This window comes from Felis catus, chromosome D1, assembly GCF_018350175.1.
Source record: "Felis catus isolate Fca126 chromosome D1, F.catus_Fca126_mat1.0, whole genome shotgun sequence".
Lineage (NCBI taxonomy): Eukaryota > Metazoa > Chordata > Mammalia > Carnivora > Felidae > Felis > Felis catus.
The window spans coordinates 26,662,305-26,682,256 of record NC_058377.1 but is presented as its reverse complement, the minus strand read 5'-3'; the positions used below and the strand labels follow the sequence as shown (position 1 = coordinate 26,682,256).

Sequence of the window (19,952 nt, the reverse complement as noted above, 5' to 3'; positions counted from 1 at the left end):
TATTGCTGGGTCATAGGGTAGATCTATTTTTAATTTTTTGGAGGAACCTCCACACTGTTTTCCAGAGTGGGTGTACCAGTTTGCATTCCCACCAACAGTACAAGAGGGTTCCCGTTTTTCCACATCCTCTCCAGCCTTTATAGTCTCCTGATTTGTTCATTTTGGCCACTCTGAGTGGTGTGAGGTGGTATCTGAGTGTGTTTTTGATTTGTATTTCCCTGGAGGAGTGACGTTGAGCATCTTTTCATGTGCCTGTTGGCTATTCGGATGTCTTCTTTAGAGAAGTGTCTATTCATGTTTTCTGCCCATTTCTTCACTGGGTAATTTGTTTTTCAGTGTGGAGTTTGGTGAGTTCTTTATAGATTTTGGATACTAATCCTTTGTCCGATATGTCATTTGCAAATATTTTTTCCCATTCTGTTGGTTGCCTTTTAGTTTTGTTGATTGTTTCCTTTGCAGTGCAGAAGCTTTTTATCTTCATGAGGTCCCAATAGTTCATTTTTGCTTTTAATTCCATTGCCTTTGGGGATGTGTCAAGTAAGAAATTGCTGTGGCTGAGGTCAGAGAGGTTTTTTCCTGCTTTCTTCTCTAGGGTTTTTGATGGTTTCCTGTCTCACATTCAGGTCCTTTATCCATTTTGAGTTTATTTTTGTGAATGGTGTAAGAAAGTGGTCTAGTTTCATTCTTCTGCATGTTGCTGTCCAGTTCTCCCAGCACCATTTGTTAAAGAGACTGTCTTTTTTCCATTGGATATTCTTTCCTGCTTTGTCAAAGATTAGTTGGCCATACTTTTGTGGGTCTAATTCTGGGGTTTCTCTTGTATTCCACTGGTCTATGTGTCTGTTTTTGTGCCAATACCATGCTGTCTTGATGATTACAGCTTTGTAGTAGAGGCTAAAGTCTGGGATTGAAAATTGTTATTATAAACGGGAAAGTTATTTGCGGGGATGAGAGGGAGTTATTTTGTATATGTGCTGCGGAAGTGAGCACTTGGGAAAGTTATTTTGATAAGACTCTCTAAATTGCTTTGCAGATGCTGAAAAATTTACCTTCCCACTAACGATACGTGCGAATACCTATTTCCACTCACCCTTGCCACACTGAGTATTTGCATTCTTTTCAAATTTTGCCAATCTGATAGGCAAAATGGCATTTTGTTGTTTTAATATCAAGGCATAGTTTTAATTAGAAGTTTTGCTGCCCTTGGCACCTCAAAGAGCCCTTCATTTTCTCTAATCTCCAGAAACAATCTGCTCCTCTCATGTTTTGTAGGCGGAGAGTTCTCTGAGCCCTGGCGTTATGAGGCGGTGTAACTATTGGCTTAGCACCTTTCCTTCTTGCAGTTTCCTTTCAACCAGCATGGCTTTTATTTCTGCCTCTAATAAATACCTTAGAGATGGTCAGTTTATTCTGTGACCTGGAAAAATTCTAGATAGGAAGTTAAGAGTGACAGTTTACCACAGTGGATGAGTGCTTTTTCCCCTCTCCCCTTAGCAAAAACTTTCCTATTTTCAGTTGTTTATAGTGGTGGCAACATTCATCTGAAGGCTTTTTCATATATGTGCATCTCTTGTCCTTAAGGAAGACACTGGCACTCTCCAGACCTAGAAGCACGCTCTCTCCTTTGTTTCTGAAAATGAACATGTGTGACTCCCCACACACTGAGAAGGAAATATGCTACAATGATAATTGGTCTCAGTAGGAATCCAGAAGCATTCTGTTGTGTTTGCTGCTGTCCAATGTAGTTTCATATTTCACTTCTGGGATACATTGTATCCTGAAATGCATTATGTAATTTCAGAAATAATTACGGAGACTGATATTAAGTGGGCAGGAGAAAGTGTACCATAAGTTGAACACATTCTTTTTCCTTGTCCTGTGTTTTGTTGTGCATGATAAAGTGCATAGGATTAACATATTTTTGTTGCTTACTCACTTCCTGTGAGTGAACTTGGCACACACAGCTCGCCTCCTCACTGCCTGGTTGGTGCCTCCGGAGCAGGTGTGGTTACCTTGTTGCTCTGGTATTCAAGGTGTGTGTGATGTTTACCTCCTCTGGTGCCCTCCTTGAACAGACTTAACCACATAGGTGCCACTGTGACGGAGTGGAAAAAGCAGGGCAGAGTCTGAATTTGAATTCCCTCTCTGTCACTTAGGAGCCGTGTGGTAGTGTTACCCGACCTCAAAGGAATTTAAAGACATGCCTAGCTCTCCAGAAATGTCAGTTGGCTTTGAATTATTAATTAAACAAATTTTTAAGGTGTGCCCACTGTGTATCAAGGTCTGTGCTACCTAGAAATACACTGGTTACCTAGAAGTGATTATCATCGACACTAACGCTCACAGTATCTCGCGTGATTCTGGTCTATACACAACCTCTGCTTTAGCGTCAGTTCTTCAAGCTAATGCTGAAGGATTCAAGCCTTTTAGTTGCTACAGCCTTTCAGGAGTGTTCCAGCACGGGGGAGGAGGAGGTTGTTGGTACTATTTTAATGTCAGCTTTCTCAGCAGTGGCCAGAAGCCAGCGGTAACCTTGCCCAACCACAGTCTCTCTAGCAGCATCTGTTGGGAAAAAATGCATCACAGCTTCACTGGGATAACTCTGGGTTACTGAATTCATTCGTTTCGGTTGGCTCTGCAAAGTGATAAAGAATTTATGTGGAGTAGAGGTGGATATATATGCTTTAGTTTGTTCAGTGTGTGATAACATTCATCACTAACGCTGGCATGAAATTTAAGTGGCTTCGAATAAAGGGTGATAAGGAAAACGCACTCTGAGATAGCAAGAATAGCTTGGTTGCAGGATCAGGAGAGGATCCGGGGGGAGGTGACGCACGCAGTTTCATTGCCAGAAGTCCCTCGTTCTTTTCCTTGATGAGTCTCACTTCAGTGGATGTTTTATCCTGTTTTTATTGTGATGCTGAAGCATCTCCCAGAATTTTGTTCTTTCATATAAAAGCTTCTAAAAGGCCCTGAGCCAGAGATGGAATGTCATATATGAGTCTGGCTCCTGGGTTAAATGAATGCATGTTTAAACATGCTCATGCTATTTTGAGGTAACTGATTTTATCTGCTCTCTGGAGCCTGAGTGCTTCAAATATTGGGCAGTAATTGTAAGCTGCTGTACAGCTGTCCAGGTCAGATTCTGTAAACACAGACAATACTGTTTCTTCATGGAGTTTGAGAAGTTCTTAGAAGCACAACTGAGGAGCACCTGGGTGGCTCAGTTGGTTGAGCATCCTACTCTTGATTTCTGCTCAGGTATTGATCTCAGGGTCTTGGGATCAAGCCCCTCATCGGGCTCTGTGGCATGGAACCTGCTAAATGTTCTCTCTCTCTCTCTCTCTCTCTCTCTCTCTCTCTCTCTCCCCCCTTTGTCCCTTCCCTCTCCCCTGCTCATGCACACTCTCTCTCTCGCTTAAAAAAAAAAAAAAAAAAGAAGCACTACTGAAAAAGGACTTTCTGTGAATACAGTAGAGTTCCTTTACGTGGCTGAAGAGATTTATGTCATTTCCTAAAGGGCCAAATGTATTTCTATAAATGAATCTTCATTGAATCCCTGCTACATGCTCTTTTAAGGTTGTGGAGGAAGTATGTGATATCTCAGTCCTTAAAGAACTTGTGGTAGTAGTTGATTATTATTAATATCAAGCAGTTACTAAATGCCAGATACTCTACTACTGACCTCATATACATAGTGTTTCATTTTATCCTCACAACAACTAATGAGGCATGTATGACTATGTCCATTTGACAGGTAAAGAAACTGAGGTTCAGAGAGGCTTTATTAAACTCAGTAAATAGTGGGGCCGGGATTTTAATCCAAGTCTGTGTGAGTCCAAAGCCCATGGTCTACTTCCCTGAGGTGCAGTTGGAGAGGCAAGAAGGACTCACATGCAAATGCACGCTAATTGAAACCTAGATGGTGTTTGGCACTGGATACAAAGCTATGAGAAATAGCTAATGTGTGAGGCGTCAGAATCAAGACTCTAAAGGATCTTGGCAGACTGGAAGAAGAGAAAAAGTAACAAAATGAAATTACTGGAGATAAATGCAAAATCTGCCTGCCCCCCCCCCCCCCATTTAAGTAAAAATCAGCTATTTAAGTCATGAGGAGGAGTAAAATGGTTTAATAGCACTCTGTGGGAGGAAGAAAGGACTCAGGGATTTTAGTTATTTTCAAGTTCAAACTGGGTCAGTAGTGGAACAATGGCTGTCATCAATGCTAATGTAATCTGAAGCCATATTCATTTGAAAATGTGGACTCCATTGACGAATACTTGAAGCCAACAGGATGGTGAGGGATCTGGAAATTTGGCCATGTGAAAATTCTTGAATGAGGTAGGGGTTTTGGTCTTGGAGTATTTGCAGAGCCTCTTATCTTCGCCGATTCTGTCTTACTTGAGGGGAAAGGTGCAGGCGCTGCCTCCTGCATGGAGACAGGGAGAACTCGGCCTCACGGAACCATCACTGAATGATTCCAAATGATCTGGCCTGTCTGGTGAGATGATGAAATGTTGGAGCAGAGGGATGTTGTAGGATGGGATTCCATGACTCCAAATGCTACAGGGATCAGAGCAGAGGAGAATCAGGGAGGACTAGAGTGGTCAGAGATGGTTCATGGAGAAACCGGAACACGACAGTGTTTGGGAGATTGGTGGGGGAAGAGCCTTCTGGGCGGGGACGGCAACATATGGGAAGATAAAGAAAGAAGGAGTAGGCATTTAAAAAACTTGCTTTATTTATTGAACAGGAAAGGGACATGACTTGAGTACGGGCAGTGGAAATAAGATTGGATAAAAGAACCTGGGGTAGCATATAACCCCGTGACACTTACTTAGGTAGGGAACTTTTTAAGGTGTCTTAAAAAGGTGTCTGCACTGTCAGTGCAGAGTCCAACACTGGGCTTGAACCCACGAACTGTGAGATCATGACCTGAGCTGAAATCAAGGGTTGGACGCTTAACCGACTGAGCCCCCCAGGCACCCCCTCCCCGCCCCCTGCCGTGTGTTTAGTTTTAAAAGTGAAGTGGTTGAATATTGGTCAAATTATTACTTACACTGTGTTGTGTCCACCCTGAAAAGGCAGGAGGGACCCCCCCCACACACACATACGCACACTCAAAATTGAATTCAGATGTTGAGACATGACACCACGGATACACCGAGAAGGTATGGAAAGGTTTGAAGTCTCTGGGGAGACAGGGCAGGCACTAAAGGAGGGAGTGCCCAGGCTTTCTTAACAGCTTTCCCAGATGTGGGGTAGAAATAGCAAAGATGTAGGCAGCCTAGAGCTGGAAATACTTTCTTCTTCAGGGTCTTGAAGGGAGCTGATGTGATGAACATCTTCCACCAGAACCTTGTAGTGTGTGTGTGTGTGTGTGTGTGTGTGTGTGTGTGTGTGTGTGTGTGTATACCAGCCAGGTGAAAGCAAATGTGTGCTAACTTTATGGTTAAACTTTGTCCAGGCCTCATTACCGGTGCATAACCAGGTGTTACCTTCAATTGAGGGTGTGGATGGTTCAGACCCTTTGGCAACACTGCAGAACCCTATGGGTAGACTGGAGGCCAAAGAGGAAGAGGATGAGGATGAGGACGAAGATACTGAGGAAGAAGAGGAGGAGGATGGTGAAGACACAGACCTGGATGACTGGGAACCGGATCCGCCTCGGCCCTTTGACCCGCATGACTTATGTAAGTATGAGCTGTTCCTTGGGAGTGTGTGTGGTCACAGCAACATGGTTACCATGTGCTGAGGGCTTCCTGTGTGCAGATGCCGTGCTTCCTGCTCTGCATGTGCCATCTTACTCAGTCCCCGCCGCAGCCTGTGAGGGAGGCGCTGATGCTTTCTCGTGGGTTCAGATTTTAGTGATGAGTGAACCGATGGTCAGAAGAAGCTAAGCAGCCTGCTCTGTGAGTGGTTCACGTCACGCAGGAGTGAGTGGTGGATCGGGTTCGGAGCCCAAGTCTCTGAGACCAGCCCTTGAGCTGTCACACCACTGGGGTACGTTTGTCCAGTCCTGGAACTTTCTGCCACTTCAGCTTCAACAAGTTTGCTTTGCTGTCTTGCCTCTCTTCACAGTAACCTTTTAAACATGCCTATTATATGGTAGGAACCGGTGGTACATTTTCTGAGTTACTTAATGCTTTCCATAGCCTTTTGATGGGGTTGGTCGCTTTCCAGAGATGATGTTAATTGAGAGTCAGGATTGCAGCTCAGGTGGTCTGGCTCCAGTGTGACCCCCGTTAACTGCCACACTTACTGCCTCTCTGTACTGTCTGCTTTGGGAGAGAATGGGAGGGTTCCTGCTTTCACCTACCAAATCATTGCTGCTTTTCATCGATTTTCACGCTTACATGGCGAAGTTCGTATCTCATTTAGTTGAATTACTGAGGCTGTTCAGAACTTTGTGGACGCGCCAACTCTTTCCTGGGGCCTTCTGTGTGGTGATGGGAAAGTCTGTGTGCTTGGGGCCAGTGCTCACCTCCATGGGCAATAGAGAACTTCCTCATTTTGTTTTTCCTTGAATTCGTGAGTTTTCAAAGCAACTCCTTAGTCAAATACACATAAGGTTACTTTATCTTACAAATAGTAATACAAAGTAACTCTCTGTTATTGGAGAATTGTAGGAATTGAAAAGTACCTATTTCCTAAGCCAGGTCATCACACAGCTGCAGTTGGGTGAGAGACGTTTGGTTAATTAAATGTGGTTAAGGGTCATGAGTAGGATGCCTGTGTGGTCCAGGCACTTTTCTCTGTTTTGTGGCCATTTATATCTAGTGCTGGCAGTTAGCTTACAAATAGTTTCCACTGGGAAAGAGAGACTGAGTGTAGATGCTGAGTGCAAAGTTATCACTCCTAGAAAGAGCTGGAAATGTGTCCTGTCTGGTCTGGGCTAACTATCATTCAAGAGAATGCAGGATAGAATGCTAAATTCATTCATTCATCTTAGCATTATCTTCGCACAATATGCATTGAAATCTCAAACTCTGCATTGTGCTCTTTCTGTTTGAGTTAGACATTCCCAGACAATGAGGCTTCCATGACTCCCTTTGAGGAAACTGATTAAATGGTATTGTCAGGGTTTTTTAAATAGCTTCACTGAGCTATAATTTACATACTATAAAATTCACCTATTTTGTCTTACCAGATTTTGCAGCATTTATCCTAATAAGCTCTTCTTTTTTTTCTTTTCAGAACTGTTATAATTGATTTGTAAATTTAGTGGACTACTATGTGACTTAATCTCCAGTAGAGAAATAAGTCACTGCCTGTGTATTATTTTTGATAGGCACAAGCAAATTCTGGCTGATTTTAGAGGAAAGGGACAGGATTTTATTGGTCTACAGTCTATGAAAGCTGGCATATTACAATTGAATGGGTAGTATAATTGTAGGAGTTAATTGGATTTTGGCTTGCAACCTTAGATTGGGGGGGGGCAGGCTTCAGGTTAGAACTTTTTACCTGAGATCAGGTGATGTTCAGGAATTTGACTTTAAGATTTTCTTTGTTTTGCAGGGTGTGAAGAGTGTAATAACGCTCATTCTTCAGTGTGCCCAAAGCATGGCCCCTTGCATCCAATCCCCAATCGGCCTGTGCTCACTAGAGCGCGAGCGAGCCTCCCCCTGGTCCTCTACATCGACAGGTTCCTTGGAGGGGTGTTCTCCAAAAGGCGCATTCCCAAGCGCACCCAGTTTGGCCCTGTGGAGGGACCCCTCGTCAGGGAGTCCGAGCTGAAAGACTGTTACATTCATCTGAAGGTAATTTCTGCTTTATTATAGTTCACTCTTGCTCTTAATAACTTTTAAAGAGGCACATGTTTTCCTACTGATTTTCTTAATTCCATAGCAGTTGTTTGCTAGTATTTTCTTTCCCTGCTGAATTTGTTTGGAAGGGAAACATTTTCTCTCTCACCAATAAATTGGAGATTGCAGTTTTAGCCCCCTCAGGGATTATTCTGAGAGGTGGCCATTCTCAGGGGCTGTATTGTCTGCTGGAGTTGCTGTCACAACTACCACAGTCTGGGTGGTTTCAAGAACAGAAATTTATTTTTTTTCACAGCGCTGGAGGCTGGAAGGCCACCATGCAGGTGCTGGTGGGGTTGGTTTCCTCTGAGGGCTCTCTCCTCGGTTTGTAGACGGCCTCCTTCTCTCTGTGTCCTCATGCCTTTCCTCTGTGTGCGCACCCATCCCTGGTGTCTCTCCATGTCTCCCAATCTCCTTTTCTTTCTTCTTTTTTTAAAATATTTATTTTTGGGAGAGGACAATTTCCCTAAAATAGGAAAACTACTTTTCAGTTTCTGAAACAGGTCTGTCCTGTTGAAGCTGTTGTTAAAGAATGGCTCACCTAATATTAAAGTGTATTTATACTGATCTCTGTTCTTCACATTTGATGCTTTTGCTTCTATCCAACCTCTGCGCTGTCTGCTTCTTGGAGAGCCACTCTGGAGAACCATGAAAGGGCAGCAGGAAGGGAGAATATTTGGGGGGTGGGTTTTTTTTTAATTTTTTTTTAATGTTTATTTATTATTGAGAGACAGAGAGACACAGAGCATGAGCAGGTGAAGGGCCAAGAGATGGAGAGACACAGAATCTGAAGCAGACTCCAGGCTCTGAGCTGTCAGCACAGAGCCAGATGTGGGGCTCGAACTCACAACCGTGAGATCATGACCTGAGCCAAAGTCAGACGCTTAACCGACTGAGCCACCCAGGCGCCCCTTGGGGTGTGGTTTTTGAGAAATCAGCTGTTGTCATGGGGAGGTTTTCTTTGGTGAATGCTCAAGATCTCCAAGAAAGAATGTTACTTTGTTTTTTTTTTTTTTTAATTTGTTTTTCAACGTTTTTTATTTATTTTTGGGACAGAGAGGGACAGAGCATGAACGGGGGAGGGGCAGAGAGAGAGGGAGACACAGAATCGGAAACAGGCTCCAGGCTCTGAGCCATCAGCCCAGAGCCTGACGCAGGGCTTGAACTCACGAGTCCGGGAGATCGTGACCTGGCTGAAGTCGGACACTTAACCAACGGCGCCACCCAGGCGCCCCGAAAGAATGTTACTTTGTAAAGAGAAATACATATCACTAGGCTACTCATAATTTTTTTTTTAATGTTTATTTATTTTTGAGAGAGAGAGAGAGAGCGTGTGAACGAAGGGGGGGGGGGCAGAGAGAGAGGGAAACACAGAATCCAAAGCAGGCTCCAGGCTCTGAGCTGTCAGCACAGAGCCTGACATGGGGCTTGGACCCACAAGCCCTGAAATCATGACCTGAGCTGAAGTCGGACGCTTAACCGCTTAACCGACTGAGCCACCAAGGTGCCCCTAGGCTACTCATTAGAAATGAATGCAGTTCAATCCCTAAAGTAAGTAACTTGTAAGGAACTAGAGAGTATTTTGCTTTGATTTCCCGGCTTATTTACAGCATTTTTTGATGTGTTAGTTAATGATGAAGCCTCAACTGAAGCTACAGTGAGATTGTTAACTTTAACATTTTGCCAGGTAATTCTCAGAAAATGTCCTTTTCCTTTTACATTTGGCAAGACACAATGCCTGTATCTTTCTAGATACAAAAGGAAGAATAAGCATATATGGTTAATTGAAGGAGCAGTGTTTTGTATATTACTACACTAATGCATGTTAAAAGTTTTGTTTGTTTTTTTGGTGTGGCTTTTTACGTTCTCTTTGGTTACAGGTTTCTCTTGAGAAAGGGGACAGAAAAGACAGGGATTTGCATGAAGACCTGTGGTTTGAATTGTCTGATGAGACCCTATGTAACTGGATGATGTTCGTACGTCCAGCCCAGAATCACCTGGAGCAGAACCTGGTGGCTTACCAATATGGCCACCATGTGTATTACACAACAATAAAGAATGTAGAACCCAAACAGGAACTGAAGGTACAGTGCTGGGGGCCGTGGTACCTTTGTTGGAAATAGTGATTGTTTCACGCTTTTCTTCTTATTTTTTCTTACTTTTTTTTTAATTTTTTTTTTCAACGTTTATTTATTTTTGGGACAGAGAGAGACAGAGCATGAACAGGGGAGGGGCAGAGAGAGAGGGAGACACAGAATCGGAAACAGGCTCCAGGCTCTGAGCCATCAGCCCAGAGCCTGACGCGGGGCTCGAACTCACAGACCATGAGATCGTGACCTGGCTGAAGTCGGACGCTTAACCGACTGCGCCACCCAGGCGCCCCTCTTCTTATTTTTTCTCTGAAGTGGGATTCTTATAAAAATGTTCCTTTCCTTATAATTTGCTTACTTATTGAGTACCTGCTGTGTACAGTACATCTGTGGTAATTCCATAAATGAAAAAGAATGAGGGGCGCCTGGGTGGTTCAGTCAGTTAAGCGTCCAACTTCGGCTCAGGTCACGATTTCACGGTTTATGGGTTCGAGCCCCATGTCAGGCTCTGTGCTGACAGCTCGGAGCCAGGAGCCTGCTTTGGATTCTGTGTCTCCCTCTCTCTCTGCACCTCTCCCACTCACACTCGGTCACTTTCTCTCTCTCAAAAATAAACATTAAAAAAAAAAAACCACCAGAATGAAAAGTGTATGACTTTGGGTTCTGTCCAACACCTACAATAAGGCCCATGGGTAAAGAGGTAGTTGTGTTTGGGGAACAGACTGGTATTTGTGTTGGAGTGATTAAAGTTGGGGTCACTTAATGTCATTTATACACTCTGCAGAATTGGTTGGAAACAGGAAATCTTATAAAATCAAGTGTAGATGTATAGGCAAGATCTCTTTACCGGATTACTTCGTTTTGCCCAAAGAATTCTATGCACTGCCTTCTGATTTCAGGAATATATTTTGGGGGGATAACTATAGAAATTTGTCTAAATATTAACTCTTGATGACATAATGAAAATTCTGCTGTGATTCTAAGGAAAAATTCTTGATATAAATGAAAAAAGAGGTGAGAAATGATTTTATCAGTACATGAACACTGAATTGCACAGTGCTTCAATGGGGTAAGAGTGAGAAGTACGTACCTTTTTAGGGGGAGAACAAAGACCTAGGCTTTGTTCAAAAGTTATACAAAACCCGTGTCTTTGAAACCATCAAATAGATGATTCATTAGCCCCAAAGAAAATATACGAAAGGAGATTCATATCTCATATTATCCATCGCAGTAAATTCTTGATACCAAAGTGAATACTTCTTGACTGAGGAAGGGAGATTATTTTCTCTCTTAACTCAGTAGATAGAACTGTAGAGGTAAAGACAGGCAGAAACAATTAAATAAGACTATCTGTGTAACGAACAACCAAAACAACAGATGCAAAGGAAGCAACAGGGTGGGAGAAGTATTTGTAATACACGTTAAAAGGTTTAAGATAAAAAACAGAGAAAACACCTCTACCCTTTTTGGTATCCACACAGACACATGACTGAATATCAGGAACAGACTTTATTTGGAGGAGGAATCACTAGTAAAGAAATATTAAAAAATGTTTTTTCAATGTTGATAATTATAAAACCCTTAAAGCAACTCTGAGTTACTATTTTTATTAATTAGCAAAAAATAAATGGATGTAGTACAATGAATGTGAGGGTTTAAAAAATAGGGATATTTGTTACAAAATTTCAGTATTTTGTGGGATTATTTCTGGCTGTGTGTAGTAAAAATGTACTTGGCTTGGTAAATCCAGTCCTTGAAAATTAGTCTGAGGAAATAATTATAAACAAAGATAGAACTAGATACATTCTAATTTTGTAATGCCTTGTTTCACTGACTCAGATACCCAGGACTTGAAGATGAACCATTATTTTATACACCATTAAGAAAAAATATGTTGCCACTTTAAGCTATGTTACTGTGCTTATTTTTATCACCAAAAAGAGTAATTTTCTACTTATTGCAGGAGCTGTGTTAGACTTATTTAGAGATAATTTTGAAATCATACCACATTTCTGCATACTTAAAAAGGCACATATAAGCAGAAAATTGGTTAAGGTATAAACTGCCTTTGTGTACAGTGTAACTTTTTTTTAAGTTTATTTGTTTTGAGAGAGAGAGTGAGAGAGCAGGGGGGTGGGGGGAGTTGCAGGGAGAGAGGGAGAGAGAGAATACCAAGCAAACTTTGAGCTGTCAGTGCAGAGCCCAACTTGGGGCTCAATCCCACAAACTGCGAGATCATGACCTGAGCCGAAGTCAAGACTCAGGTGCTTAACAAACTGAACCACCCAGACGCCCATAACATTTAAAAAAAAACCCAGAATCACTGTTTTACTTTGTCATGGATCTGTTGTCTTCTGTGCCATCAAGGTGTTTGTGATGCTGTAGTATTTAAAAAAAAATTTTTATTTTTGAGAGAGAGAGAGAATGTGTGCAAGTCGGGGAGGGGCAGAGAGAGGGAGACACAGAATCCGAAGCAGGCTCCAGTTTCTGAGCTGTCAGCACAGAGTCCGACATGGGGCTAGAACCCACGAACTATGAGATCATGACCTGAGCCGAAGTTGGACGCTTAACCAACTGAGCCACACAGGTGCCCCGATGCTGTGGTATTTTTAAAATAAATGATCTACTGTTGCCTCTTGGATATTTTTCCAAACTACTGATGGCATTTCTGTGCAAGTTTTGACCCTATACTTTCTCACTGACTGAACCCATATGTCTTTTCCCTCAATTAAAACACATATTTTTGGAAGTTAGGTGGTTTTTCATTAAGTCAGTAGGAAGTTTCTGACAATTTGATGATGTTTGGTATATTCATAGAAGTCCTGCAAGGTGATCACACCAGCCTTGCATTGCTTTGACATTTCCTTTATTTATTCTCAGGAAGATGGCTTTTTTTTTCTTTTTTTTCTTTATTTTGCATTTCTTATCAAGTGTTAATAAGTCATAAGTCATGGAGTGCCGGTGGGGCACACAACTGAATGAGGTGAAAACAGTGTAAAGAGCATGGCCAGGTTTGTACAAGAGAAATGAGCAGGTAGTGAAAGAAAGCTACATTACAGCAGTAATTGCAGAATGCCATGGATAGTGAGATGGTCTGAGATATTAAAATAGGAGAAATAAACATCTTGGAATTGATGGAATAGGGTAGAATTTATAACAGCAAAATGATAAACTCAAAATCCAACTACAGGTTCTGGTCAAGTAAATTACAGAACACAGATTCTGTAGAATATTATTCCACAATTAAAAATGGGGTCTCAAATATTTCCATATAGTTAAAATAGTATGTCATAACAATTATACATGATTAATTCATTTGGCAATTAATATATTGAACTTCTGAAACTCTGTTTCAGACACTAAGAAGAGACAGACTGGTGCCTGTGTTCTAGAGGGAAAGTGGGCAGAAAGATGTAAATAAGCAAATACAGTTGAGCCTTAAAACGGGGACTAGGGCATTTTCAAATGCCCTACACAGAACTTTTGTCTCTCCAAAAAGTTAACTATTAATAGCCTACCATTGATTGGAAGCCTTACCAATAACATAAACACTTGATTAACATACATTTTGTATACTGTATGTATTATATGTTGTATTCTTACAATAAAGTAAACTACAGTAAAGAAAATGCTATTAAGACAATCATGGCAGCGGGGGGCAGGGGTGCCTGGGTGGCTCAGTCAGTTGAGTGGTCTGACTCTTGGTTTTGGCTTGGGTCATGATCTCGTGGGTTCATGGGATTGAGCCCCGTGTCAGGCTCTGTGCTCATGGTGTGGAGCCTGCTTGGGATTCTCTCTCCCTCTCTGTCCTTCCCTCTCTCTCTTTCTCTTTCAAAATAAATAAGTATTAAAAAAAAAAAAGACAGTCATAGGGAAGAAAAAGTGCATTCGCAGTACTCTACTATAAAAAAAAATTGTGTATAAGTGGACCCATGCAGTTCAAATTCCTGTTGTTCAAGGGTCAACTGTAATATCAAATAGTGGTAGGAACTATGAAGGAAACAAATGGTGCAGAAAGAGCATATAGCAGGCAAGGGACCAATTTAGAAATGCTGGAGAGGGAAGGCCTCACTGAGGAGATGATAAGAGGTGAGGGACTATGTAATGGGAAGGAGCCAGTGCTGTACAAGGGCTAGGGGAGGTGAAGGGGAAGAACTCAACACTCCTGATGGTGGACCAGCAAGGGCAAAGGTTGGGGTGGGAAAGACCTTAGCCCGTTTGAGAAACTGCAAGCAGGCCCTCTTGCTGAAAGGCATTAAGGGAGAGTGAGAAGACCTGGAGTAGATCATGGAGCCCTTTAGAGACCGTCATCGAACATGGCATGTTTTTTATGAGTGAGAAGCTGTTTAAGCATGGGAATGATGAAATCTGATTACGTTTTTAGAAGCCTTCTCTGCTCCTGTGTCAAGAATGGATTGGAGGGAGCAAGAGTGGAAAAGAGGAGGCTCTTAGAACAACAGGCAAGAGCGCATCTTGGCATGCATCTTGGTGGGAGAAGCAGAGTTGGAGAACATTTGAGCTGTTCACAGCTCTTGCTGAAGGATGACAGAAGGACACTCAGAAATATGAGATACCTTTTAGGTTTCAAGTCTGAGCAGTTGGTTGGAAGGCAGGGTATTTATGGAGATGAAAAAGATGGCCAGGGGTAGGGGTGCAATAGGGAAGCATCTAGAATTCAATTCTGGACATGTTAAGTTTGAGCTGTTTGTAAAACATGCCAAATACCAGGTAGGCATGGACTGTATGTAGAGGGAATAGAGAGGGAGGGTCTGGGATAGGGATATTAATTTGGGAGCTGTTGACATAGAGTTGGTTGGAAATAGATGTGGTCACTTTAGGGAAAAATAAGAAGGCCCTGGACTTGGATTAAGCTCTGAGGAAGCTGAGAAAGGAAGAGCCCGACGAGGAGACTGAGCAGAAGCAGCCAGTGAGATTGGAGGGAGGAGGAGACTCAGGAGAGTGTGGTAGCGTTTGAAATCCTCATTGGTGATCCCAGCAAGAGCCATTGGGTGACATGTTGGGGTGGAAGCCACTATGATTCCAGCTGTGTGAAAACCCGTGTTTACATACAGATAAAACAACCAGAAGGCTATGCTTTATTTTGATGAAGAGACTATTAATATTATCTCTTGTGAAGTTTTTCTGGTAACAAAAACAATTTTTTAAAAAGGAAAAAGAAAACACACAGTGAGTGTGTCTTGGCATGTGAGCTTTCCGACTGACCATCTGGTGTGAAAGAGATCGGCTCCCAGTGCGATCTTTTTGTTGTTTGTTTGTTTTTTGTGGGTTGTGGGAAAGCCTGAATTGTTTTATGCAAGCAGGAGAAAGAATTTACGCATGCACAGAACATCTGGTGATGTCCTTTAGTTCTTGATGCCGTACTTGGTTCTTGCAGGTGTGGTATGCTGCATCCTATGCTGAGTTTGTGAACCAGAAAATTCATGACATTTCTGAGGAAGAAAGGAAAGGTGATTGGACTTTTTTCTATTTTCTATATGAATTGTAAATTGTATATATTACATCATTATGCAATCTCCAACTTTTCTACCTCTAATGATATTCCAGTATTTTTTTGTTTTGTTTTGTTTTGTTTTTCCAGCTACATATCCCTGTCTAATTCTAGGATCAAACGACAGGGACATGTTTACATTTCTTTCGTGGGTGCTGGAAAACAGTATTTAATATAATGAAAACCTCCAAATACTAAATTAGAACCTAGACCAGAGGATGATCTCTATCTAGATTTAATCATCTCTGAGGACATTAGCAAGACAGGCATTGACTTTGTTTTTGATATAAATATTAGTGAAGTATAATTTACATACAGAGAAATGCACAAATCATAAGTATACAGCCTGATGAATTTTCACAAAGTGAGCATATCTATGTAACCTGCATTCAGATCAAGAAACACAACATGACCTGTACCTTGGAAGTCCCTTGTGCCTTTTTCCAATTCTTCTTCACTCCCAAGTGCAATGGATCTCCTGACTTCTGATACCACAGATATAATATGCTTGTTACCAAATTTCATATAAGTAGAATTATATGATGTATGTCTGGGAATATTTTGCTCAACATTTATTTGTGCAATTTATCCATATTGTTGTATATTATTGTAATTCGTTCATCCTCATTGCTATTTGGTGTTCTCTTGTATGAATATACCATAATTCATTTATCTATTTAACTGTAGATGAAAATCTAGGTTGCACAGTGCACTTCTGACACTACCTGGGTTAGATTACGTTTTTGCAAGTTAAAGGCCACGTCTTTTACAAGACTCTCTTCACTTCAGACACTATCTGCAAGCTTGGGGTTCCCATGCTACTTGTATTTCTGACCAACTAACTACAGTTTAGGGAGCTAGTATCTCCTTAGGCTGGATAATTTACCAGAGGGACTCATGGAACTCAGAAAAGTGCTATACTTAGGATTATAAAGGACACACATCAAGACCAGGCAAATGAAGACATACTGAAGGCAGGGTTTGTGAGGGTCCCAAATGCAAAGCTTCCATGTCGCTAGGCCATGTGACTTCCTTGGCACATTGATATGTGATTTCCAACCAGGGAAACTCTCCTGAGCTTCAGTGTGCAGAGTTTTTATTGAGGCATCACAACATAGGAATGGTTGATAGAATCATTTGGGCACACGATTGAACTTACTCTCCAGCTCTTGCTCCCTGGCTGATACCACCTGTTTCAAAGCCGCAACCCTGTAATCACATGGCTCAGCTTTCTGGCACAGGCAGCCCCCATCCTAATTCATATTAGCAGAAACTCAGGTATGGTCAAAGACCACAACGAATAACAACAAACACTCCTATTACGTGGGAAATTCCAAAGACTTACAGGTAATTTGCCAGGAACCAGGGATAAAAGCCAGCCAAATTCTTTATGATGCAACAGGGTTGTTTCCAGTTTTGGGCTAATTTGAAAAGTGCCACTGTGAACATTATTCTACATGTCTTTCGCGAACATTTGTGTATATTTTTGTGGGGTGTGTATTCAGGGGTGGAATTGCTGGGATCGGTGTGCCAGTAATCAACTTTAGTAGATAGTTAGTAGATACTGTAACATTTTATTATTGAGCATTGACTTTTAAGGTTTTTTTTTTGTGACAAAATGTGCCTTCAGATTATAAAACCTGGATCTGAATCACTAAGGTATCTGAATCCAGATTTCCATTGTAGCACATTTCTGCCTTTCCGGTGTGGTGAGGTGTTGTCTGTGTGTGTGTGTGTGTGTGTGTGTGTGTGTGTGTGTGTGTGTGTCTGTTGGGGAGGTGTCAAAGGGTAGTATGACAGAGTTTGTTCTTTGATGTCATACATGAAAGTAGAAGAAAATAAGATCCTAACAACTACTCTTTGTCAAACTGTAGCCTTTGATTTTATCACAAAACAGTGATGCAAACAGCAGACACTATGTTTATGAACACTGGGCTACCTGTGAGATGACATTGGTGGAGGTACTGGGCACTTGAGTTTATCGCTGTCTGTTGATCATTAGCCTCTATGATTTCTCTCCTGTGACTACAGTTCTTCGCGAGCAGGAGAAGAATTGGCCCTGCTACGAATGTAACCGCCGATTTATAAGCTCGGAGCAGTTGCAGCAGCATCTCAATTCCCATGATGAAAAACTGGATGTGTTTAGCAGGTATAATGAGGGAGAAAGTTTCACCAACTCAGTTTTTAAAGGTCCACATTCATTTCCAGTTTTAAAGGTCCACATTCATTGTCTGTAAATTAATGAGTGTTTCTGTGTATAGACAGGTAATCAGGTGGGCTCCTGAGGGAAATTATTTCTTCTTCTTCTTCTTCTTCTTCTTCTTCTTCTTCTTCTTCTTCTTCTTCTTCTTCTTCTTCTCCCCCTCCTCCTTCTTCTTCTTTTAAATGTTTATTTATTTGAGAGAGAGAGAGAGAGCAGGGGAGAGGCAGAGAGAGAGAAGAGAGAGAATCCCAAGCAGGCTCTGTGTTGTCAGTAGAGAGCCCAACGTGGGTCTCAAACTCATGAACCGTGAGATCATGACCTAAGCTGAAATCAAGTGTTGGATGCTTAACCGACTGACCATCCAGGTGCCCCCACTGAGGGAAGTTTCTTATCTGTCATTTCCTTTGCCCCACCCCCATCCTCATTTACTATTTACTTCTTTTCCAGCATGACGAGAGTACCCAGCAATAGGAGATCCTTCCCCCTCAGTTAAATCTCCCCTAACTTGAGATTCTCGGATAGGAATTCTTAAGATAGCACATTCTGCAACTTTGATTTGTAAACTTTTTTTCAGAAGTAGGATTTCTTCATCAAACTAAATCATAGGTTTCATTCCACTGTCTGAAAGAAATAAATCAGAGAGAATCATATAGGATGGGATAGGCTGGAGCCAGATCAGGTAGGCTTTGTGGATAATGGTAAGAAATTTGGATTTTATTCTAAGCATGATAAGAAGTCTTAAATGGTTCTGATCAGGGAGTACCTGTGATGTGAATTTATGTGTTGAAATGTCATGCTGGATAAAAAAAATGTCACTTTTGCTTTCATTGGAGCAAGAGTGAGGACGGGAGGCCAGCTGGAAGCTATTTCAACAGTTCAGGTCAAGAACGAGAGTACGTTGGACTAGGGTGATGGGACAGATGTAGGGTTGCCAGCTTTTACAGGACTTGAAAAGAGAAGAGTTGGTGTGACAAGGCATTTAGGAAAGTAAGAAAGTCAGTGTTCTAGGGAGGTACAGCCTGACTGCCCGCAAGGTAAGAGCTCCCTTGAGGTTCACGGTCATGACATTAAAATAAGACCACTAGCATGCTGGGTGTCATTTTCCAGCTCCATTTGCTGCAATAATGTCAGTGCAGAGCAGCTGGGGAATTGGATTGCCCAGCAGTTTCTCCCAAGCACGTGCAACACAGCAAAAGTGGTGGAGCAGGGATGGCAATCAAGAGCATACACGAGGGAGTGCTGACAGCGAACGACTTTGCTTAATGGGTGGAAAGAAGGGAGGGAAAACATCAAGAAGACTTAAGACTGCAAATAGGTGACAGGGACTAGATTGTAGGTGGTAGTGAGATAGAAGGATTGTTGAGTCCAGGTATTTGAGGATGTGCGCTGGAAAGCTAGAGATAGCGTTAGAGTGGACGATGCACAGAATTGGTGTAAGGCGGGAGGCTCTGCACTTATTGAGGATAACAAGGTCTAGGATATGACCATGGGAGTAAATGTCTGAGGTGGGTGGAGGACACAGTGAGAGTTGAGTCATTTTCTGTCAGGTGTCCCTAGAACTCTGTTCATGGCTCTATTATAGCACTTTTTGTGTTTTATTGTGATTTTTGGTTTATGTGCCTGCCGCCTCTACTAGACTTCTGGAGGTAAAAACAGTCATATAGAACTTGTCTTTATTGCCTAGCACAAGCGTGACACATGGTTGGTAAAGATATTTGTAGGCTAGCTGTTAAAAAGAAATTTGAGACAATCAGGAAAATTTCAACTTTGACTAGATTTAATAATATTGAGCAACTATCAGATTTTTTTTAAGGTGTAATAATGGTATTGTGGATATATCTGAATCTTTTTAAAGTATTTATTTTTGAGAGAGAGAGACAGACAGAGCATGAGTGGGGGAGGGGCAGAGAGAGAGGGAGACAGAGAATCCAAAGCAGACTCCAGGCTCTGAGCTCTCAGCACAGAGTCCAACGCGGGGCTGAACTGAACCATGAGATCATGACCTGAGCTGAAGTTGAATGCTTAACCGACTGAGCCACCCAGGCGCTCCATAATATGAGTCTTTATGTTGTGGAGACGCTTACGGAAATATTTACGGATGAAATAACATCTGGGACTCACTTCACAAATAATCTAATGGGGGCGCCTGGCTGGCTCAGTCAGTAGAACATGCGACTCTTGATCTCAGGGTTATGAGTTCAAGCCCCATATTATTGGGTGTGGAGCCTACTTACTAAAAAAAGTAGTAAGTAACTAAGAAAAGATCTAATGGGTGTTTGTGTGTATGAGTGAAATAGTGGGAATATGATGGAATAAAATTAGCCATGAGTTGCTAAGGATTGAAA

General features: G+C 42.0%; 1 protein-coding gene across 5 annotated transcripts in view; it reads left to right on the top strand.

The window, feature by feature from the left end:
- Positions 1-19,952, top strand: part of PRDM10 (PR/SET domain 10) — a 103,177-nt gene that overhangs the window by 48,626 nt on the left and 34,599 nt on the right. For all 5 annotated transcript variants that reach the window (XM_045038528.1, XM_019811558.3, XM_045038526.1 and 2 more), the window contains 5 exons: positions 5,468-5,693; positions 7,519-7,760; positions 9,686-9,889; positions 15,291-15,363; positions 17,436-17,553. In XM_045038528.1, the coding sequence (XP_044894463.1) occupies positions 5,468-5,693; positions 7,519-7,760; positions 9,686-9,889; positions 15,291-15,363; positions 17,436-17,553 (863 nt within the window). The remainder of the gene's footprint in view (positions 1-5,467; positions 5,694-7,518; positions 7,761-9,685; positions 9,890-15,290; positions 15,364-17,435; positions 17,554-19,952) is intronic.